General features: G+C 39.7%; 1 protein-coding gene across 3 annotated transcripts in view; it reads left to right on the top strand.

The window, feature by feature from the left end:
• nrp2a (neuropilin 2a) overlaps positions 1-20,022 on the top strand; it is a 179,346-nt gene that overhangs the window by 107,005 nt on the left and 52,319 nt on the right. For all 3 annotated transcript variants that reach the window (XM_061985096.2, XM_072915871.1, XM_072915872.1), the window contains exons 7-8: positions 875-1,030; positions 15,869-16,013. In XM_061985096.2, coding sequence (XP_061841080.1) covers positions 875-1,030; positions 15,869-16,013 — 301 coding nt within the window. The remainder of the gene's footprint in view (positions 1-874; positions 1,031-15,868; positions 16,014-20,022) is intronic.

Here is a 20,022-nt window from a genome sequence, read left to right as displayed (position 1 = left end):
TATACCATGATAAATATCTTTGATAACACTTTATTATGGGGAACATATTCACCATTAATTAGTTGCTTATTAACATGCAAATTATTAACATATTGGCTCTTAATTAGTCATTATTAAGTACTTATTAATGCCTTATTCTGCATGGCCTTATTATACAACCAGTAAGCCATTAACTAAGAGTCTTCCCTCAATAACCTCAGAATTCTTGCTTATTAGTACCCCTAACCCTTATTTGTTCCCCTCGTGTCCAAATAACTCTAAATTAAGTCTTTGTTATTTTAATAAACAGCTAATTAATTGTGAATATGTTCCACATACTAAAGGGTTACCATATATTTATCACAATAAGCTCTGATATAAATCGCAATATATATTTTAGGTCACATTTTCCAACTCTGCAGTTGACATTTGCGTTTTGCATAACAGGACTTTTTTTTTTTTTCCTGAAATGTTCTCAGAAGGATCTGGAAATGAATTCTTATTGATAACCCATGACAAAGAAGAACTGCAAACGGATGATAAGGAACGCGCTCATATTTATTGATGTTTCTATACATTCATGCATGCACCAGGGAGGAGAAGAGCGCCATGATGAATGACGGTGCTTCTTCGGAACACGTTCAAATACCATTGATCTTTGCGCTCCACACTTACACATGCCAACGCCCCCCCCCGTCTTCCTGTGCCTGACGGCCGCCCTCCATCCTCGAACGCCTGCGTGACAAATAGACACGGCAGCGTGTCGTCTTGGTTGTCTACGTCAAACATCATAAATCCCCCCAACGCTCGCTTTGCAATCGCTCCCGTCCCATCCGTCACTCCCTATTAACAAGACACGTTTCATATTTAATTTGCTCTTTCCTTCATCTTCAAGGTTGACCTCCAGTTTCTGAAGGTCCTGACGGGCATCGCCACCCAAGGTGCCATTTCCAAAGAGACACAGAAGTCTTACTATGTAACCGCGTTCAAACTGGAGGTCAGCACCAACGGGGAGGACTGGATGATCTATCGGCATGGCAAGAACCACAAGGTACGATTGATTTTGGAATAGGGTTGTACGGTATACCGGTATTAGTTTAGTACCGCGATTCTAATGAATCATTTTCGGTACGATACCATCTCTGAAATGTACCGGTTGCGCACCCCCCCGCGCCCGCGTCGTCGTCACGTCTTGTCATTGCTGGTTTACGAGCAGACGAGCATGTTCGGTGGCACACAATCACGGAGTACTTACAAGCAGACACAGTGTGTAGACAGAAAAGGGAGAACGGACGCATTTTGGCTTAAAAACTAACGATAAAGGTGAAGTTATAACACTGAAACACCCTCAGGAAGAGGTGCTTTAAGACATGACTAGCTAGCGGCTAACATCCAGCCCCAGTTTGCAGTGTTTTAGCTTCTTCTAAATCACTAATCCTGGCCTCCATGGCGACAAATAAAGTAAGTTACAATAATTCATACTTGCCAACCCTCCCGGATTTTCTGGGAGACTCCCGAAATTCAGCGCCTCTCCCGAAAACCTCCCGGGACAAATTTTCTCCCGAAAATCTCCCGATATTCAGGCAGAGCTGGAGGCCACGCCCCCTCCAGCTCCATGCGGACCTGAGTCCGCTTTCCCACAATATAAACAGCGTGCCTGCCCAATCACATTATAACTGTAGAATGATCGAGGGCGAGTTCTTGGTTTCTTATGTGGGTTTATTGTTAGGCCGTTTCATTAACGTCCTCCCAGCGCGGTAACAACACACAACAACAGCAGTCACGTTTTCGTCTACCGTAAAGCAGTTCGTCTGTAAACAGCAATGTTGTGACACTCTTAAACAGGACAATACTGCCATCTTGTGCATTTGATGAAAGCACTTTTGTGCGTGCCACACAGCAATGCATCATCAGAGAGGGTGTTCAGCATGGTTAGAAAAATAGTGACAGAGAATAGAACAAGGATGGACAATTCAACCCTTAACTCGACAATGAGTAGATGAGTGTTATGTGTGTGTATATGTGTAAATAAATGAACACTGAAATTCAAGTATTTATTTTTTATATATATATATATATATATATATATAATAAAATAAATATATATTTATAGCTATGGTGAATTCTAGCTGTAAATATACTCCTCCCCTCTTAAACACGCCCCCGTCCCCAACCATGCCCCCACCCCCGAAATCAGAGGTCTCAAGGTTGGCAAGTATGTAATAATTATGGTTGGATATTACTTACATACCTCCAAGGTAAAAGCATATTAGAAAGTATCCAGTAACAAATGTGTCCGCATCATTCAACTTACTGCGTCATGAGTTTAACTTAATGAATTATTGTGTCCACAAACAATTACCACTCCAATTTAACTTAAAGACAGCATAATTATATTCCAGATGGTTAACAACAAATAGGTTAGTGTTTTATACCTACTAGGGTTGTACGGTATACATTATTAGTATAGTACCGCGATACAAATGAATCATATTCGGTACTATACCGCCTCTGAAAGGTACCACCCACCGGAAGAGGTGCTTTAAGACATGGCTAGCTAGCTAGCGACTAAAGTCCATCCGCAGTTGGCAGTGTTCTAGCTACTTCTAAATTATTAATCCTCGCCTCCACGGCGACAAATAATATACGTTTCTTACAAGTATCATCCCTGCAGGACGAGGAATAGCTAAACATGCTTCACTACACACCGTAGCTCACCGGCGTCAAAATGTAAACAAATGCCATGGGTGGATCTACACCTAACATCTACAGTAATGATATCAAGTACAGGCACGTATCTAGACGATAGTACTATGATTGCATCAATATTTTTTTGCATCACAACATCTTCTTTCGTTTTTTAAAAATGTAAATTATGTTTATAAACTCAGGAAATATGTTCCTGAATACGACCAATGTATGATCCTGTAACTACTTGGTATCGGATTGATACCAAAAATGTGTGGTGTCATCCAAAAATAATGTAAAGTATCAAACAACAGAAGAATAAGTGATTATTACATTTTAACAGAAGTGTAGACAGAACATGTTAAAAGAGAAAGTAAGCAGATATTAACAGTAAATGGACAAGTATCAATCAATCAATCAATGTTTACTTATGTAGCCCTAAATCACGAATGTTTCAAAGGGCTGCACAAGCCACAACGACATCCTCGGCTCAGATCCCACATCAGGGCAAGGAAAAACTCAACCCAATGGGACAATGAGAAACCTTGGAGGGGACCGGTGCAATGGACGTCGAGTGGATCTAGCATAATATTGTGAGAGTCCAGTCCATAGTGGATCTAACATAACATTGTGAGAGTCCAGTCCATAGTGGATCTAACATAATAGTGAGAGTCCAGTCCATAGTGGATCTAACATAATAGTGAGAGTCCAGTCCATAGTGGATCTAACATAATAGTGAGAGTCCAGTCCATAGTGGATCTAACATAATAGTGAGAGTCCAGTCCATAGTGGGGCCAGCAGGAGACCATCCCGAGCGGAGACAGGTCAGCAGATTAATAATAAATTTTCTACCACTTGTCCTTAATAATGTTGACAAAATAATGATAAATGACACAATATGTTACTGCATATGTCAGCAGACTAATTAGGAGCCTTTGTTTGCTTACTTACTACTAAAAGACAAGTTGTCTTGTATGTTCACTATTTTATTTAAGGACTTAACTGCAATAAGAAACAAATGTTTAATGTACCCTAAGACTTTTTGTTAAAATAAAGCCAATAATGCAATTATTTTGTGGTCCCCTTTATTTAGAAAAGTACCGAAATAATTTTAGTACCGGTACCAAAATATTGGTATCGTTACAACACTACTTTGGAACGTTAAACCCATTCCATTTTGGTACTGACTTTTTTGACTTCCCCTTTAACACGTCGTACACTGAACTGAACTGAACCGCACTGTAATGCAGTTGCATGCTGCATTCCTGGACCTTCTGCACCCGGGTCATGACTTTGGTCATAAGGCAAAGGAACAGATGATGGGAGGGAGGGAGGGAGAGATGGCAACAGAGACACGGGGGAAATCTGACAAACAAGAACAATGGCGTCCTCTGTGTGCCCTTTTCCGGCTGTGCTATCTGTTATCTTTCCAACACTGGCGCGCACATAATGCAAGTTTATTCATGAATATACAGTATGTGCAGTGCAGGAGGTTTTCAGGACATTGCATGGATTGTAACTGAACTGTTCTGGTTGTCTTAGTAGACATTGTATGAGTCAGCCAGTCAAAGACTAGATAGGACAGTACTAGTAGTCGAGGCTATAATTGTCCTATCTAGTCTTTAAGCATTAGTATCTAATGAAGTCTATTGGAGTTCTAGCTGTAGTCCAGTCTATCTAGTTTTTGAACATTAACTGATGGAGTCTATTGAAGCTCTAGCCTAGTCGAGACTAGAGCTGTCCTATCCAGTCTTTTTGCAATAATTGATGAAGTTCTAGTCTAGTTCAGACGAGCGATGTCCTATATAGTCTCTGCGCATGAACTGAAAAAGTTAAGTTAAAGTTAAAGTACCAATGATTGTCACACACACACACACTAGGTGTGGGGAAATGTGTCCTCTGCATTTGACCCAGCCCCTTGTTCACTCCCTGGGAGGTGAGGGGAGCAGTGAGCAGCAGCGGTAGCCGCGCCCGGGAATAATTTTGGTGATTTAACCCCCAATTCCAACCCTTGATGCTGAGTGCCAAGCAGGGAGGTAATGGGTCCCATTTTTATAGTCTTTGGTATGAGTCGGCCGGGGATGTAGTCTATTTAAGCGCTAACAACCTATCTAGTCTTTGAACATTAACTGATTATGTCAATGCAAGCCTTATCTCTGGTTAAGTCCAGACTAGAACTGTCCTAGTCTTTGCTTTTCACAGCTGTCTTAACTTGTCTTTGAGCATTAACTAGTTAAAGTCTATTCGAGCTCTAACTCTAGTCGAGACTTTCATATTTAATCTTTGAGAATGAGTTGATTAAGTCTATGTGAGCCTGAGCTTTAATATAGTTGAGACAAAAGCTGTCATAGCTAGTCTTTCAGCATCAACTGATCCAGACTATGCACTATACCTGAACAGGTCTCTTTATAGTTCTAACTCTATTTGAGACTAGAGTTGAACATTAACTGATTAAGTCTATTCAAGTCTTAGCCCTCGTCAAGTCAGGACTATCTGGTCTTGGAGCATTGCTCTAATCCTAGTCTAGAGTTGTCGTATCTACTCTTTGAGTTTAACTGATGAAGTATATTTAGGCGCTAACAACCTATCTAGTTTTTGAACATTGACTAATAAAGTATATTCAAGCCTTATCTCTGGTTTCGTTGAAACTACAACTGTCCTAGTATTTGCTTTGCGGAACTGTTTTATCTAGTCTTTGAGCATAAAGTCTTTCCGAGCTCTGTCTTTAGTCAAGACTTGCCCACCCTTGTCTTTGAGCATCAACTGATGAAGTCTATGCACATTAACTGATCATGGCTCTAACTCTAGTCAAGACTAGTGCTGTTCTAGCCAGTCTTTTGAGAGCATGAATTTATGAAGCTTGCTCAGATGGGAGGCCAAACGTCCTCTTACAGTCAAATTGCTATCGATTCAATGTCCTGAGAATATAAGGCTTCTATGATTGCGAATATTCCCAGGCAGTGCATGAGGTTGTTGTCATGGTGAGCCTCCATCACACCTATGTGGGTTGAGGTCGCCAAATGGGAAATGAAAGTGCGTAGGAAGTATAGGGGCTCTGTGGAAGGGTTAATCCACACAGATACGTACACATTTGACCATGTGGACCCCTTCTGCGCGTTCCAATGATTGGTTTGGGTGGGGCCAGTAGGGGGTATCTGATGGGGAGATTACCGAATGAAACACGGATCGGACTTAAAAACTAAGCAGCAACATCTGTGTAGTTTGTTACAAGCCGTCAACCCACTTTTGCCTTTCAATGACCTCCGGCTGATGGCTGCGTCTGGAGATGTGTGCGTGCAAACAGATATGATGTCTGTCTCGTCTTTGCAATCCCAGTGTCTCCTCATCTGTCTGGGTTTAGAAAACAATGACGGAATTACTTCTTTTTTTTTAACTGTGTGTGATTTTTTTTTTCCCAACTGAAAAGGCCTCCTTGTAATGTGGCTTGTTCTCAACAGAGCATGAACTCCTGCCAAGCAAAGACATTAATTTTATTGCATGAATTTAACTTGAATTCAAGCATCCATCTGTTTTTGATGACCATCAAGGCAAGGTGACAGCATATATATGTGTATTTTTATATTCATTTTTGCGTGACGCAACTCTCAAGTGATGTATGCGCTCTAATTTATGGCGGACAGTGCTAGTTCTTTGTGTCCATGCCAGTCGCACTTTGGAGTCGACTGAAGCTGCTCTATTTTCACTCTCGTCGCCAGCCGGGTTCCTCCCGCGGTCCCTTAGTGAAATCTTCTGTGACCGTTCATCCACCGGCCGCACGGTACAAACTCACCATTCTAAGCCCCCCCAAAGAGCCCCTAAGTGGTTGAAGCTCATTTCTCATCAGGATGTCCTTTAATGGCGAGGATTTTACCCCCGTAATTGTCCTTTAACGCAGCAATGAAAACTATTATGTGGCTGTTTTCATGTGTGACTTTTTTAACTTGCAGATAAAGTGACATTTCCTGTTGATAGTAGAACAGAACTGCAGAGACAATATATGGACATATAATACCAGTATTCAGTACCGTATTTTTCGGACTATAAGTCGCAGTTTTTTTCATAGTTTGGCCTGGGGTGCGACTTATACACAGGAGCGACTTATGTGTGAAATTATTAACACATTACCGTAAAATATCAAATAATATTGTTTAGCTCATTCACGTAAGAGACTAGACGTATAAGATTTCATGGGATTTAGCGATTAGGAGTGACAGATTGTTTGGTATGTTATAGTTATTTGAATGACTCTTACCATAATATGTTACGTTAACATACCAGGCACGTTCTCAGTTGGTTATTTATGCGTCATATAACGTACACTTATTCAGCCTGTTGTTCACTATTCTTTATTTATTTTAAATTGCCTTTCAAATGTCTATTCTTGGTGTTGGGTTTTATCAAATAAATGTTCCTAAAAAATGCGACTTATACTCCAGTGCGACTTATATATGTTTTTTTTCCTTCTTTATTGTGCATTTTCGGCTAGTGCGACTTATACTCCGGAGCGACTTATACTCCAAAAAATATGGTATTTGAAAAAATTAATAATTATTGAAGTACATAAATAAGCATTGCTTAGATAAAATCAAGATAAAAGAATTATATCAAAATCAAATTACTCATAGGGCCAACACAGATAGACAGACATTATTCACACTCACATTCACACACTAGGGCCAATTTAGTGTCGCCAATCAACCTAACCCCAGGTGCATGTCTTTGGAGGTGGGAGGAAGCCGTAGTACCCGGAGGGAACCCACGCAGTCACGGGGAGAACATGCAAACTCCACACAGAAAGATCCCGAGCCCGGGATTGAACTCAGGACCTTCGTATTGTGAGGCACATGCACTAACCCCTGTACCACTGTGCTGCCCTACCAGTATTCAGTATTTGAAAAAATTTATAATTATTGAAGTACATAAATAAGCATTGCTCAAGAACCAAGATAAAATATCCATCCATCCATTTTCTACCGCTTATTCCCTGAATGTTAATTACCGGTATGTAGTTTGATAATTTTCCTCGACTGGTGTACTAACATCATGTGGTTTATTTTGTACATATGTAGCATCATCTACAAGATACAAAGAATTTCTATTGTGACATCTAGTGGACACATTTAGAACAGCTGTTTTTTGTTTTCATTAAAAAAATTTAGGGTAATTTTTATACTTAGCAAACTCATACCGTGGGCCGGATAAAACCTGTTGGTGGGCCTGATCCGGCCCTCGGGCCGTACGTTTGACACCCCTGACTTAAAGCCTTGTCCAGCTGTTGACTGACCTATACTATTCATGAAATTGTACAAATCACAATGTTCTTGTTTGTTTGTTTTTACAATTACCTGTTGTGGTTAACAACACATATACTTTATTTGTTATTTACATTGTCTGAATAAATGATGTGATAATGTTCATCAGTCAACTCATTGGTGTTAATTTTCAATCTATCAAGATAAAAGAATTATATCAAAATCAAATTACAGAATGTTAATTATGTAGTTTGATAATTTTCCTCGACTGATGTACTAACATCATGTGGTTTATTTTGTACATATGTAGCATCATCTACAAGATACAAAGAATTTATATTGCGACATCTAGTGGACACATTTAGAATAGCTGTTTTTGGTTTTCATTAAAACATTTCAGGGTAATTTTTGTACTTAGCAAACTCATACCGCGGGCCGGATAAAACCTGTTAGACTAGACTACACTTAGACTTAGACTTCCTTTTTATTGTCATTCAAATTTGAACTTTACAGTACAGATAAGAACGAAATTTCATTGCATTAGCTCATGGTAGTGCAGGATAAAAAAGCAATAAGGTGCATATATAAATAAATAAATAGGTTACTGTACAGATAAATACATTGCACTTTTTCATATGCATCCAGGTTTATGGATGTATGTTATATTGTCTTTATATTCCAGTGAGTTAATCCATTTTGGGAGGAGTTGAGGGGATAATTATGATGCATTCAAGAGTCTTACGGCCTGAGGGAAGAAGCTGTTACAGAACCTAGAGGTTCTGCTACGGAGGCTGCGGAACCTCTTTCTAGAGTCCAGCAGTGAAAACAGTCTTTGGTGGGGGTGGGAGGAGTCTCTGCAGATTTTCGGAGCCCTGGTCAGGCAGCGGCTTTTTGCGATCTCCTTGTTGGTGGGCGTGATCCGGCCCTCGGGCCGTACATTTGACACCCCTGACTTAAAGCCTTGTCCAGCTGTTGACTGACCTATACTATTCATGTTGAAATAGCATTTACTGCAAATTAATATCTGCTCCAAATATCGGTTATGAACTTCCTTTACGAATAATAATCGGTATGGGTATCTCCACTAAAAATAACCTTCTCGGTTGATCTCTGGTTGATAGGTCAATAATATCAGTTTGTTGCCGCATCAGCAAGTGTCTGTCAGTACGTGCTTGAATGCTTCTTTTTGTTCCGACACATTCTCCAATTGCCGGTTTAAAATCACACCATTCACATATGCACCTCATTACTTGATGAGTTGTTACATGTACACGCTCGCTCTCACACACACACACACACACACATAGTAGTTCTCAGCAGCCGCCGCAGCGAGCGGCCAGCTGGAACCGTTCCCTGCTGTCAACATCTTCATACGGGGAAAGAAAAGGAGAGGAGGTCATGGCTGGAGAGGCCGAGACAGAGGGAGGGAGGCAGAAGAAATGCGGCAGGGGGGTTTCGAGGAGTGTAATTGACGGAGAAAGATGCGGGGGTGGACAACACGAATGAAGGAAAAATCAGTCCAATAATGGCTTGTGCAGACCTCTCCACATCCCCCTGCGGTGTAGTCAGCTCCGAGGAGAACACTGCTGAGGCTGCATGGACCAGGCACCCTCACAAGTGAGAGGAAGGGCTGCAATGGTAAACTAATTAAGCTGTGATGTATGGAAACAGGACTTTCACAGGGAATTATCTCTGTTGGATGATTGTTGATATATTTAAAAGGGGAACTATCAATCAATCATCAATCAATGTTTATTTATATAGCCCTAAATCACAAAAGTCTCAAAGGGCTGTACAAGCCACAACGACATCCTCGGTACAGAGCCCACCCACATAAGGGACATCGATGTGAATGACTATGAGAAAACGCATATGTGGGTAACCCCCCCTCTCTAGGGGAGACCGAAAGCAATGGATGTCGAGTGACATAATATTGTGAAAGAACAGTCCTTAGTGGATCTAACATAGTAGTGAGAGTCCAGTCCATAGTGGGGCCAGCAGGAGACCAGAAGGAAACCATCCCGAGCAAAGACTACAGTTTTTAGCAATTTTTCCCAATCATCCACAATCCTTACGCAAGACAAGAGCACGTCTTTCCCATTCCTGTGCGTTCTAAATTGTGAAAAACTGCTAGTAAGAAGCGACTAAGAATGCTGGTAATCAGGGCTATTTTGCCTATAAATTTTGGGTAACACTTTAGTATGGGGAACATATTCTAAGTAACAAAGACTTAATTTTGAGTTATTTGGACACTAGGGGAAAATATTCTATGTAACAAAGACTTAATTTAGAGTTATTTGGTTAGGGTTAGGGTTCGGGTTAGTAATGGTGAATATGTTCCCCATACTATAGTGTTACCGGCTTACTGGTTGCATTATAAGGCCATGCAGAATAAGGCATTAATAAGTACTTAATAATGACTAATTAAGAGCCAATATGTTACTAATTTGCATGTTAATAAGCAACTAATTAATGGTGAATATGTTCCCCATACTAAAGTGTTTGTGAACCCCTGCCTTAAAGGCACTGCCTTTGCGTGCCGGCCCAGTCACATAATATCTACGGCTTTTCACACACACAAGTGAATGCAATCCATACTTGGTCAACAGCCATACAGGTCACACTGAGGGTGGCCGTATAAACAACTTTAACACTGTTACAAATATACGCCACACTGTGAACCCACACCAAACAAGAATGACAAACACATTTCGGGAGAACATAACAGAACAAATACCCAGAACCCCTTGCAGCACTAACTCTTCCGGGACGCTACAATATACCCTACCACCCAGCCCACCCCTCCCCCCACCTCAACCCCGCTCCACCCAACCCCGCTCACCTCAACCTCCTCATGTCCCAAAATTTTTCCATAACTTGAGTTGATTTATTTTGGAAAAGCTTGTTACATTGTTTAATGCATCCAGCGGGGCATCACAACAAATTTAGGCATAATAATGTGTTAATTCCACGACTGTATATATCGGTATCGGTTGATATCGGAATCGGTAATTAAGAGTTGGACAATATCGGAATATCGGATATCGACAAAAAAGCCATTATCGGACATTCTCTAATTAAAACACCACTCAGACTAAACATTTTTCAAGGTTTAGTAAATAACAATGAGTATTTACATCTAACCGTATCCCAGAAACAACAATAGCATGTCATGCATGTCACGTTAGTATCTTTGCTATGACATCATATTAGTATCAGAGTTCGAAAGATGCGTTTTTTTAATAGCCTTGTTATTGTCTTAAGATTCGACAAAAGCTTTGAAGACTGTTAATTCGGACATGTGACGTCAACTTTGTCCCAGAACTGTCCGTCCACAAAAGCCGTTTAAGTGCAGCACACACACACACACCTTTCGCAGTGACCTCGTTTCCCCAAAAAGTTCATCAATAGTTAAATACCCATAGTTCCCTGGCAGCATCCACACCCCACGTCTGGCCGTTATGCGCGTATGTGTGTGTATGCGCTTTGTTATATTTTCATGACTCTCCACGCCAGGAGACACAACATGGCCGCTTTAATTATTCAGCTCACCTCGCCTGCATGTGACGTGAGGGCGCCATCGCCATAAACATACGCGGGCTGTGACCACGCTGCGGTTGTCGGGCAGATTAGATAAAGCACTCCTATTGGAAAAGTGACTGTTGTGTAGTCAACAACTCAGTCAATGAGCGACCATCTGCTTCCTAAAGCCGGCGACCTGTAACCCCCTTGATGCGGTGGGGTCAGGTACTGCGACAATAGTCGGGAGGAAATGGAGGAACTGACCTCTCATTGTCTTTGTCTCTTCTTCCTATCTGATGTGATGACGTCTCCTTTGCTCTCACCTCCTGAGAGATACACTACATTGCCAAAAGTATTTGGCCACCTGCCTTGACTCACATATGAACTTGAAGTGCCATCCCATTCCTAACCCATAGGGTTCAATTGGATGTCGGTCCACCTTTTGCAGCTTTTACAGCTTCAACTCTTCTGGGAAGGCTGTCCACAAGGTTGCGGAGTGTGTTTATAGGAATTTTCCACCATTCTTCAAAAAGCCCATTGGTGAGGTCACACACTGATGTTGGTCGAGAAGCCCTGGCTCTCAGTCTCTCAGTTCTAATTCATCACAAAGGTGTTCTATCGCAGTGGTCCCCAACCACCGGGCCGCAGCCCGGTACCGGTCCACGGGCCGATTGGTACCGGGCCGTGCAAGAAATAAAAAAAAAATTATATATATATATATATTTTTTTTTAATTTATTAAATCAACATAAAAAACACAATATATATACATTATATATCAATATAGATCAATACAGACAGCCCCCCCCCCCCCACTGTTCTATCGGGTTCAAGTCAGGACTCTGTGCAGGCCAGTCAAGTTCATCCACACCAGACTCTGTCATCCTCAGCCATATCTTTGTGGACCTTGCTTTGTGCACTGGTGCACAGTCATGTTGGAAGAGGAAGGGGCCCGCTCCAAACTGTTCCCACAAGGCTGGGAGCATGGGATTGTCCAAAATGTTTTGGTATCCTGGAGCATTCAAAGTTCCTTTCACTGGAGCTAAGGGGCCAAGCCCAACTCCTGGAAAAACAACCGCACACCATAATTCCTCCTCCACCAAATTTCACACTCGGCACAAAGCCTGCTCAGTGGCCTTGTGGTTAGAGTGTCCGCCCTGAGATCGGTAGGTTGTGAGTTCAAACCCCGGCCAAGTCATACCAAAGACTATAAAAATGGGACCCGTTACCTCCATGCTTGGCACTCAGCATCAAGGTTTGGAACTGGTGGTTAAATCACCAAAAATTATTCCCGGGCGCGGCTGCCGCTGCTGCCCACTGCTCCCCTCAACTCCCAGGAGGTGAACAAGGGAATGGGTCAAATGCAGAGGACAAATTTCTCTACACCTAGTGTGTGTGTGACAATCATTGGTAACTTAACTTAACTTAACTGAAGCAGTCCAAAATGTAGCATTCTCCTGGCGACCGCCAAACCCAGACTTGTCCATCAGATTGCCAGATGGAAAAGCGTGATTCATCAGTCCAGAGAATGCGTCTCCACTCCTCTAGAGTCCAGTGGCGACATCCTTTACACCACTGCATCCGACGCTTTGCATTGGACTTGGCGATGTATGGCTTAGATGCAGCTGCTCGGCCATGGAAACCCATGCCATAAAGCTCTCTGCGTACTGTACGTGGGCTAATTGGAAGGTCACATGAAGTTTGGAGCTCTGTAGCAACTGACTGTGCAGAAAGCCTTTGCACTACGCACTCTTGTCAGTTTACGTGGCCTACCACTTGGTGGCTGACTTGCTGTCGTTCCCAAACTCTTCACTTTTCTTATAACAAAGTTGACTTTGGAATATTTAGGAGTGAGGAAATTTCACGACTGGATTTGTTGCACAGGTGGCATCCTATGACAGTTCCACGCTGGAAATCACTGAGAGTGGCCCATTCTTTCACAAATGTTTGCAGAAACTGTCTCCATGCCTGAGTGCTTCATTTTATATACCGGGCCAAGTGATTAGGACACCATCATTTGGATGGGTGGCCAAATACTTTTGGCAATATAGTATTATAATATTAATGCTTTGATGGTGGTTATTTTGAATGAACCGCTGTTCTCTTTTCATTTCCTTTAAAAAACTTCCTCCTTATGCCTGTGAGTTGTAATTGATTTACTATTTATTGAGATAAATTCTCCAATGGTGTATTTCCTGTCCTAGTGATGAATCTGCTCATTGTTGCTTCCTAGTATTCCCGCCTCCTTTCGAGTTGGAGCTTTTAACTGTTCTTCCGAGGATGCTTATCCCCGCAGTCTGTTTTTCCTGTCCTTCCACCCGCAGCTCTTTGTTCCCAATATCTAGGAGCGGCAAAGACGCCGCCTTTGTGTGAGCGTGTGTGGGTGTTTGCGTAACCCCCATAAGAGCTCACATCCACTGTTTGGCCCCTTAGGTAAACACGACTGCTGCCGGCCCGTCCATCCAGCAGCAGATAGAGCAGCGATAGCCCCTGTTATCTGTTCAAACAACCCCCCGCACCCCCACGACTGGTTTGTGTTACCACTGACAGCTCCACTCGATTAAAATCAGGCCATGCCCGAAAATCAAATAAAACCTCCGGAGTAACATTTTGAAGTCCGATCATATATTCTGTCACTTTGTGAGGCACATGCCAGACAGGGAATTTTCCAAATGGGTCACTTTTCAAGTATTTTTCTTGTCTATATTTTCATATTTTCTTGGTTCGTTCTTGAGTTGTATTTATTTTGACTAGAGATGTCTGATAATGGCTTTTTTGCCGATATTCCAATATTGTCCAACTCTTAATTACAGATACCGATATCAACCGATACTGATATATACAGTCGTGGAATTAACACATTATTATGCCTAATTTTGTTGTGATGCACCGCTGGATGCATTAAACAATGTAACAAGGTTTTCCAAAATAAATCAACTCAAGTTATGGGAAAAAAAATGCCAACATGGCACTGCCATATTTATTATTGAAGTCACAAAGTACATCATTTTTTTTAACATGCCTCAAAACAGCAGCTTGGAATTTAGGACATGCTCTCCCTGAGAGAGCATGAGGAGGTTGAGGTGGTTGGGGGGGTAGCGGGGGTTGTATATTGTAGTGTCCCGGAAGAGTTAGTGCTTCAAGGGGTTCTGGGTATTTGTTCTGTTGTGTTTATGCTGTGTTAAGGTGCGGATGTTCTCCCGAAATGTGTTTGTCATTCTTGTTTGGTGTGGGTTCACAGTGTGGCGCATATTTGTAACAGTGTTAAAGTTGTTTATACTCTGGCCAAAATTCATTTAAGAAAAATAAATAAATTTGTATATAGAGACATACTGTAATAACTTGAAGTAAATAATGAAGATTACAAATCAATTACAAACAAACAATTCAACAACAACAAAAATGAACTAAAAGCAGTCTTTTTCTCACAATGTGTCGACTTTTTTCTTATAAAATTGGGAAAAATTTCTCATATTCTTTCTGTTTTTGTAACATTGCAATATTTTCTCGTAAATTATTACTTTTTATGTAAAATTGTAACTTTTTAGTGCATTCGATTGAATATGGGTTGAAAAAGATTTGCAAATCATTGTATTCCGTTTATATTTACATCTAACACAATTTCCCAACTCATATGGAAACGGGGTTTGTACAAGAATGTGTGTGTGTGTGTGTGTGTGTGTGTGTGTGTGTGTGTGTGTGTGTGTGTGTGTGTGTGTGTGTGTGTGTGTGTGTGTGTGTGTCCAAAGGAATTAGAGGAAGATGCGTGTCTGTCAATGAACGCCCCCTTGAGCATCACGGGTCTACTTTTCGCCCCCAAAACAGGAAGTAGCCCGACCACCCGGGTTACATTTGCCCTTTAACCCCCGCACGCCCTCCTTGCCGCTAAAAAGCCCGACGGAAGGAAGGGTGTGTTCCTCGAGGTGAATGTTGATGCTCACTTCCTGCCCACCTGCACACACTTCCTGTGCTTAACGACCAATCATGTCAGGTCATGTCTCTCCCACAGCCCTACTGAGAGGTGTGTGGGATGTTTTGTGTGAATATAAGAGAGCCCGAGTCTGTGTGTGTGTGTGAGTGTGTGTGTGTGTGTGTGTGTGTGTGTGTGTGTGTGTGTGTGTGTGTGTGTGTGTGTGTGTGTGAGAGATGAAACCTTCATCCATCCTCTGGCTTTCCCAGCCTCCCCGAGCCAAACCTTTGACCCCAAAACACACCGACAGCTGGGTGGGTGACATCGGATCCCTGTTTGGGTTGTCTCCGCTGTGTCCGACCTGCCACCGCGTGTGTGTGTGTGTGTGTGTGTAACGAAGCGGCTCCATGTGCACGGAAGTGTGTGAGAAAACGACAGATAAGACAGACCCGCATGAGGGCGAGCGCGTCCAACAGGAACCGACCGAGTGATGTCATGTGTTTTTTTCCTCATCCCAGGTTTTTCACGCCAATACGGACCCGGCCGAGGTGGTGCTGAACCGCGTACCGCAGCCTGTTTTGGCACGGTTTGTGCGTATCCGACCGCAGACTTGGAGGAACGGCATCGCCCTGCGCTTTGAGCTCTTCGGATGCCAGATTACAGGTGTGTACAAAAGAAGACTTGTCATTACGGAGCTAATGCTAATAAAACGCTAGGTGCAAACACAATCGTACGTATAGTTGAATTTACACTAACTAACCCAGTGTTTTTCAACCTTTTTTGAGCCAAGGCACATTTTTTTCATTGCAAAAAATCCAGAGGCACACCACCAGCAGAAAACATAAAAAAATGAAACTCAGTAGCCGATATTGACAATAAAAAGTCGTTTTTGCAATTGTTGGATATGAATTTAAACCATAACCAACCATGCATTAATATAGCTCTTGTCTCAAAGTAGGTGTACTGTCACCACCTGTCACATCATGACATAACTTATTTAGAGTATTTTTGGTGTTTTCCTGTGTAGTGTTTTAGTTCTTGTCTTGCGCTCCTATTTTGGTGTTTTTTCCTGTTTTGTTGGGATTTTCCTGTAGCAGTTTCATGTCTTCACCTGCTTTGTTTTTGCAATCAAGACTATTTAAGTTGTGCGGACACTATCCTTCTTTGTGGGGACATTGTTGATTGTCGTGTCATGTACGGATGTACTTTGTGGACGCCGTCTGCTCCACGCGCTGTAAGTCTTTGCTGTCGTCCAGCATTCTGTTTTTGTTTACTTTGAAGACAGTTCAGTTTTAGTTTCTTTTTGCATAGCCTTCCCTAAGCTTCAATGCCTTTTCTTAGGGGTACTCACCTTTTGTTTATTTTTAGTTTAAGCGTTGGATACCTTTTTACCTACACGCTGCCTTCCGCATATTGTGATCACGACAAACCATGTTCCCGACATCTACAAAGCAATTAGCTACCTGCTGCCACCTACTGATATGGAAGAGTATTACACGGTTACTCTGCCGAGCTCTAGACAGCACAGACACTCAACAACGGCACATTATTTGCGGATTATAATAACTGGTTTGCAAAAAAATATTTTTAACCCATGCAGCGTACTTTTAGAACATAATTTGGTAAATTTGGTAAAAAAAAAAATTTGTAAAGCATTAAATAAATACTCAAAGTTATGTACAGCACATGTGTTCAAGCTAGGTTTTCTATTGTTTTGAATGTTTTAAATATCGAGGGATATATTAGGCGTATTCTTTTTTAATCACCCTGTATGTATATATATATATATATATATATATATATATATATATATTTATATATATATATATATATATATATATATATATATATATATATATATATATATATATATATATATATATATATATATATATACATAGTACAGGCCAAAAGTTTGGACACACCTTCTCCTCATTCAATGCGTTTTCTTTATTTCCGTGACTATTTACATTGTAGATTGTCACTGAAGGCATGAAAACTATGAATGTGGAGTTATGTACTTAACAAAAAAGGTGTAATAACCGAAAAAATGTTTTATATTGTAGTTTCTTCAAAATAGCCACCATTTGCTCTGATTACTGCTTTGCACACTTTTGGTATTCTCTAGATGAGCTTCAAGCACACCTGTGAAGTGAAAACCATTTCAGGTGACTACTTCTTGAAGCTCATTGAGAGAATGCCAAGAGTGTGCGAAAAAGTAATAAGAGCAAAGGGGGGCTAATTTTGAAGAAACTAGAATTTAAAACGTGTTTTTAGTTATTTCACGTTTTTTTGTTAAGTACATAACTCCACATGTGTTCATTCATAGTTTTGATACCTTCAGTGACAATGTACACACACACATATATATATATATATATATATATATATATATATATATATATATATATATATATATATATATATATATATATATATATATATATACATATACATATATATATATATATACATATATATATATATACATATACATATATATATATATATACATATATATATATATATATATATATATATATACATATATATATGTATATATATATATATATATATATATATATATATATATATATATATATATATATATATATATAATATGATTATACAGCTGGATTATGATCATTAAACCAATTAATGCATTGTGATAATCGGTTTGAATCGAGAATCGTGTTGAATTGAGAATCGAATCGTCACCCCAGGAACCGGAATCGGATCCAATCATTAGGTGCCCAAAGAGTCACACCCCTACTAGCTCGCGTCCGTTACAAAAGTACATTAGAACTGTGGAGAAGTCTTAGCTGTCAACATTTGTGTTTTGAAATACGGGAAATGTCTTAATAAAATGGGTAAAAGTAAGAGATTTTCATCACAAATCGCCTTTAAATCTTTTTTTAAAATTCTAACGTGACCCTTAAGTCACAACATAGTGTCACTAAACACCAGACCATTCACTCTCACGAACAATACGTTGTTCGTCTGCCTGATATTGTAAAATAATATGATATCGGGCTTCTTTGTGAGAAAACTTGTTATATTGCATTAATTAAAATACAAACACTGTTATGTCGTTCACTTCACTTATTGTTGAGATATTTTTCAAGCTTTATTTTCTTCCTCGACCTTCCAGAACGCATGAGGAAGTGTGACAATATATTTAGTTGGATTATGCCAAAAATACAAAAATGATTACCCCCAAAGCGTCGTAAAAGGTGGTGCCAATAGCCTAATGGAGAACAAAGGAGAGGGATCTACTATCACTGTTTCACATCACCATGGTAACAATGAAACCGTCCACCCTCCAGAATCATAATGACACCATTTGTCTGTCCTTCATCCTCCATGAACCAGGAAGTAGCCTGCTAACACAATCAAACACATGAACAGATGTACACAAATCATGTTTTCTTGTGGTTGCTGTTGTTCTCTTCACTTGGTGGGAGTGTGCACCCTACTGAGGGAAATCCTACAGGAGTTATTATACAGCAGGGGTGGCCACTTTTGTTCAGCAGCGAACTACTTATCAAATGACCAAGTCAAGGTATATATATATATATATATATATATATATATATATATATATATATACTGTATATGGGTGTTCTTTATTTTCATGACTATTTACGTTGTAGATTGTCACTGAAGGCGTCATAACTATGAATGAACACATGTGGAGTTATGTACTTAACAAAAAAAAGTGAAATAACTGAAAACATGTTTTATATTCTAGTTTCTTCCAAATAGCCACCATTTGCTCTGATTACTTCTATGCACACTCTTGGCATTCTCTCGATGAGCTTCAAGAGGTCATCTGAAATGATTTTCACTTCACATATGTGCTTGAAGCTCATTGAGAGAACAGTCATCAGAGCAAAGGGTGGCTATTTTGAAGAAACTACAATATAAAACAACACGTTTTCAGTTATTTCACCTTTTTTGGGTTCATTCATAGTTTCGATGCCTTCAGTGACAATCTACAATGTAAATAGTCATAAAAATAAAGAAAACCCATTGAATGGATGGATGGATATATACTGTATATATGTATATATATATATATATATATATATAGAGTACTGTATATATATATACACACATATATATATACACATATATATATATATGTATATATATATATATATATATATATATACACACATATATATATATATACACATATATATATATACACACACATATATATATACACATATATACAGTATATATATACACACATATATATATATATATATATATATATATATATACACACACATATATATATATATATATATATATATATATATACACACATATATATACACGTATATATATATGTATATATATATATATACACACATATATATACACATATATATATATATATATATATATATACACACACACACATATATATATATACACATAATAACTGGGAATTATATAGCGCTTTTCTAAGTACCCAAAGTCGCTTTACATGTAGATCCCATCATTCATTCACACACCTATATATATGTATATATGTATATATATATATATATATATATATATATATATATATATATATATATATACACACACACACAAAAAAAAAATATATATATATATATATACACATATGTATATATACACATACAGTATATAGGGAATT

The sequence above is a fragment of the Nerophis lumbriciformis genome, linkage group LG23 (genome assembly GCF_033978685.3).
Source record: "Nerophis lumbriciformis linkage group LG23, RoL_Nlum_v2.1, whole genome shotgun sequence".
Taxonomy (NCBI): Eukaryota; Metazoa; Chordata; class Actinopteri; order Syngnathiformes; family Syngnathidae; genus Nerophis; species Nerophis lumbriciformis.
This window is presented reverse-complemented; position numbering and strand designations above follow the sequence as displayed.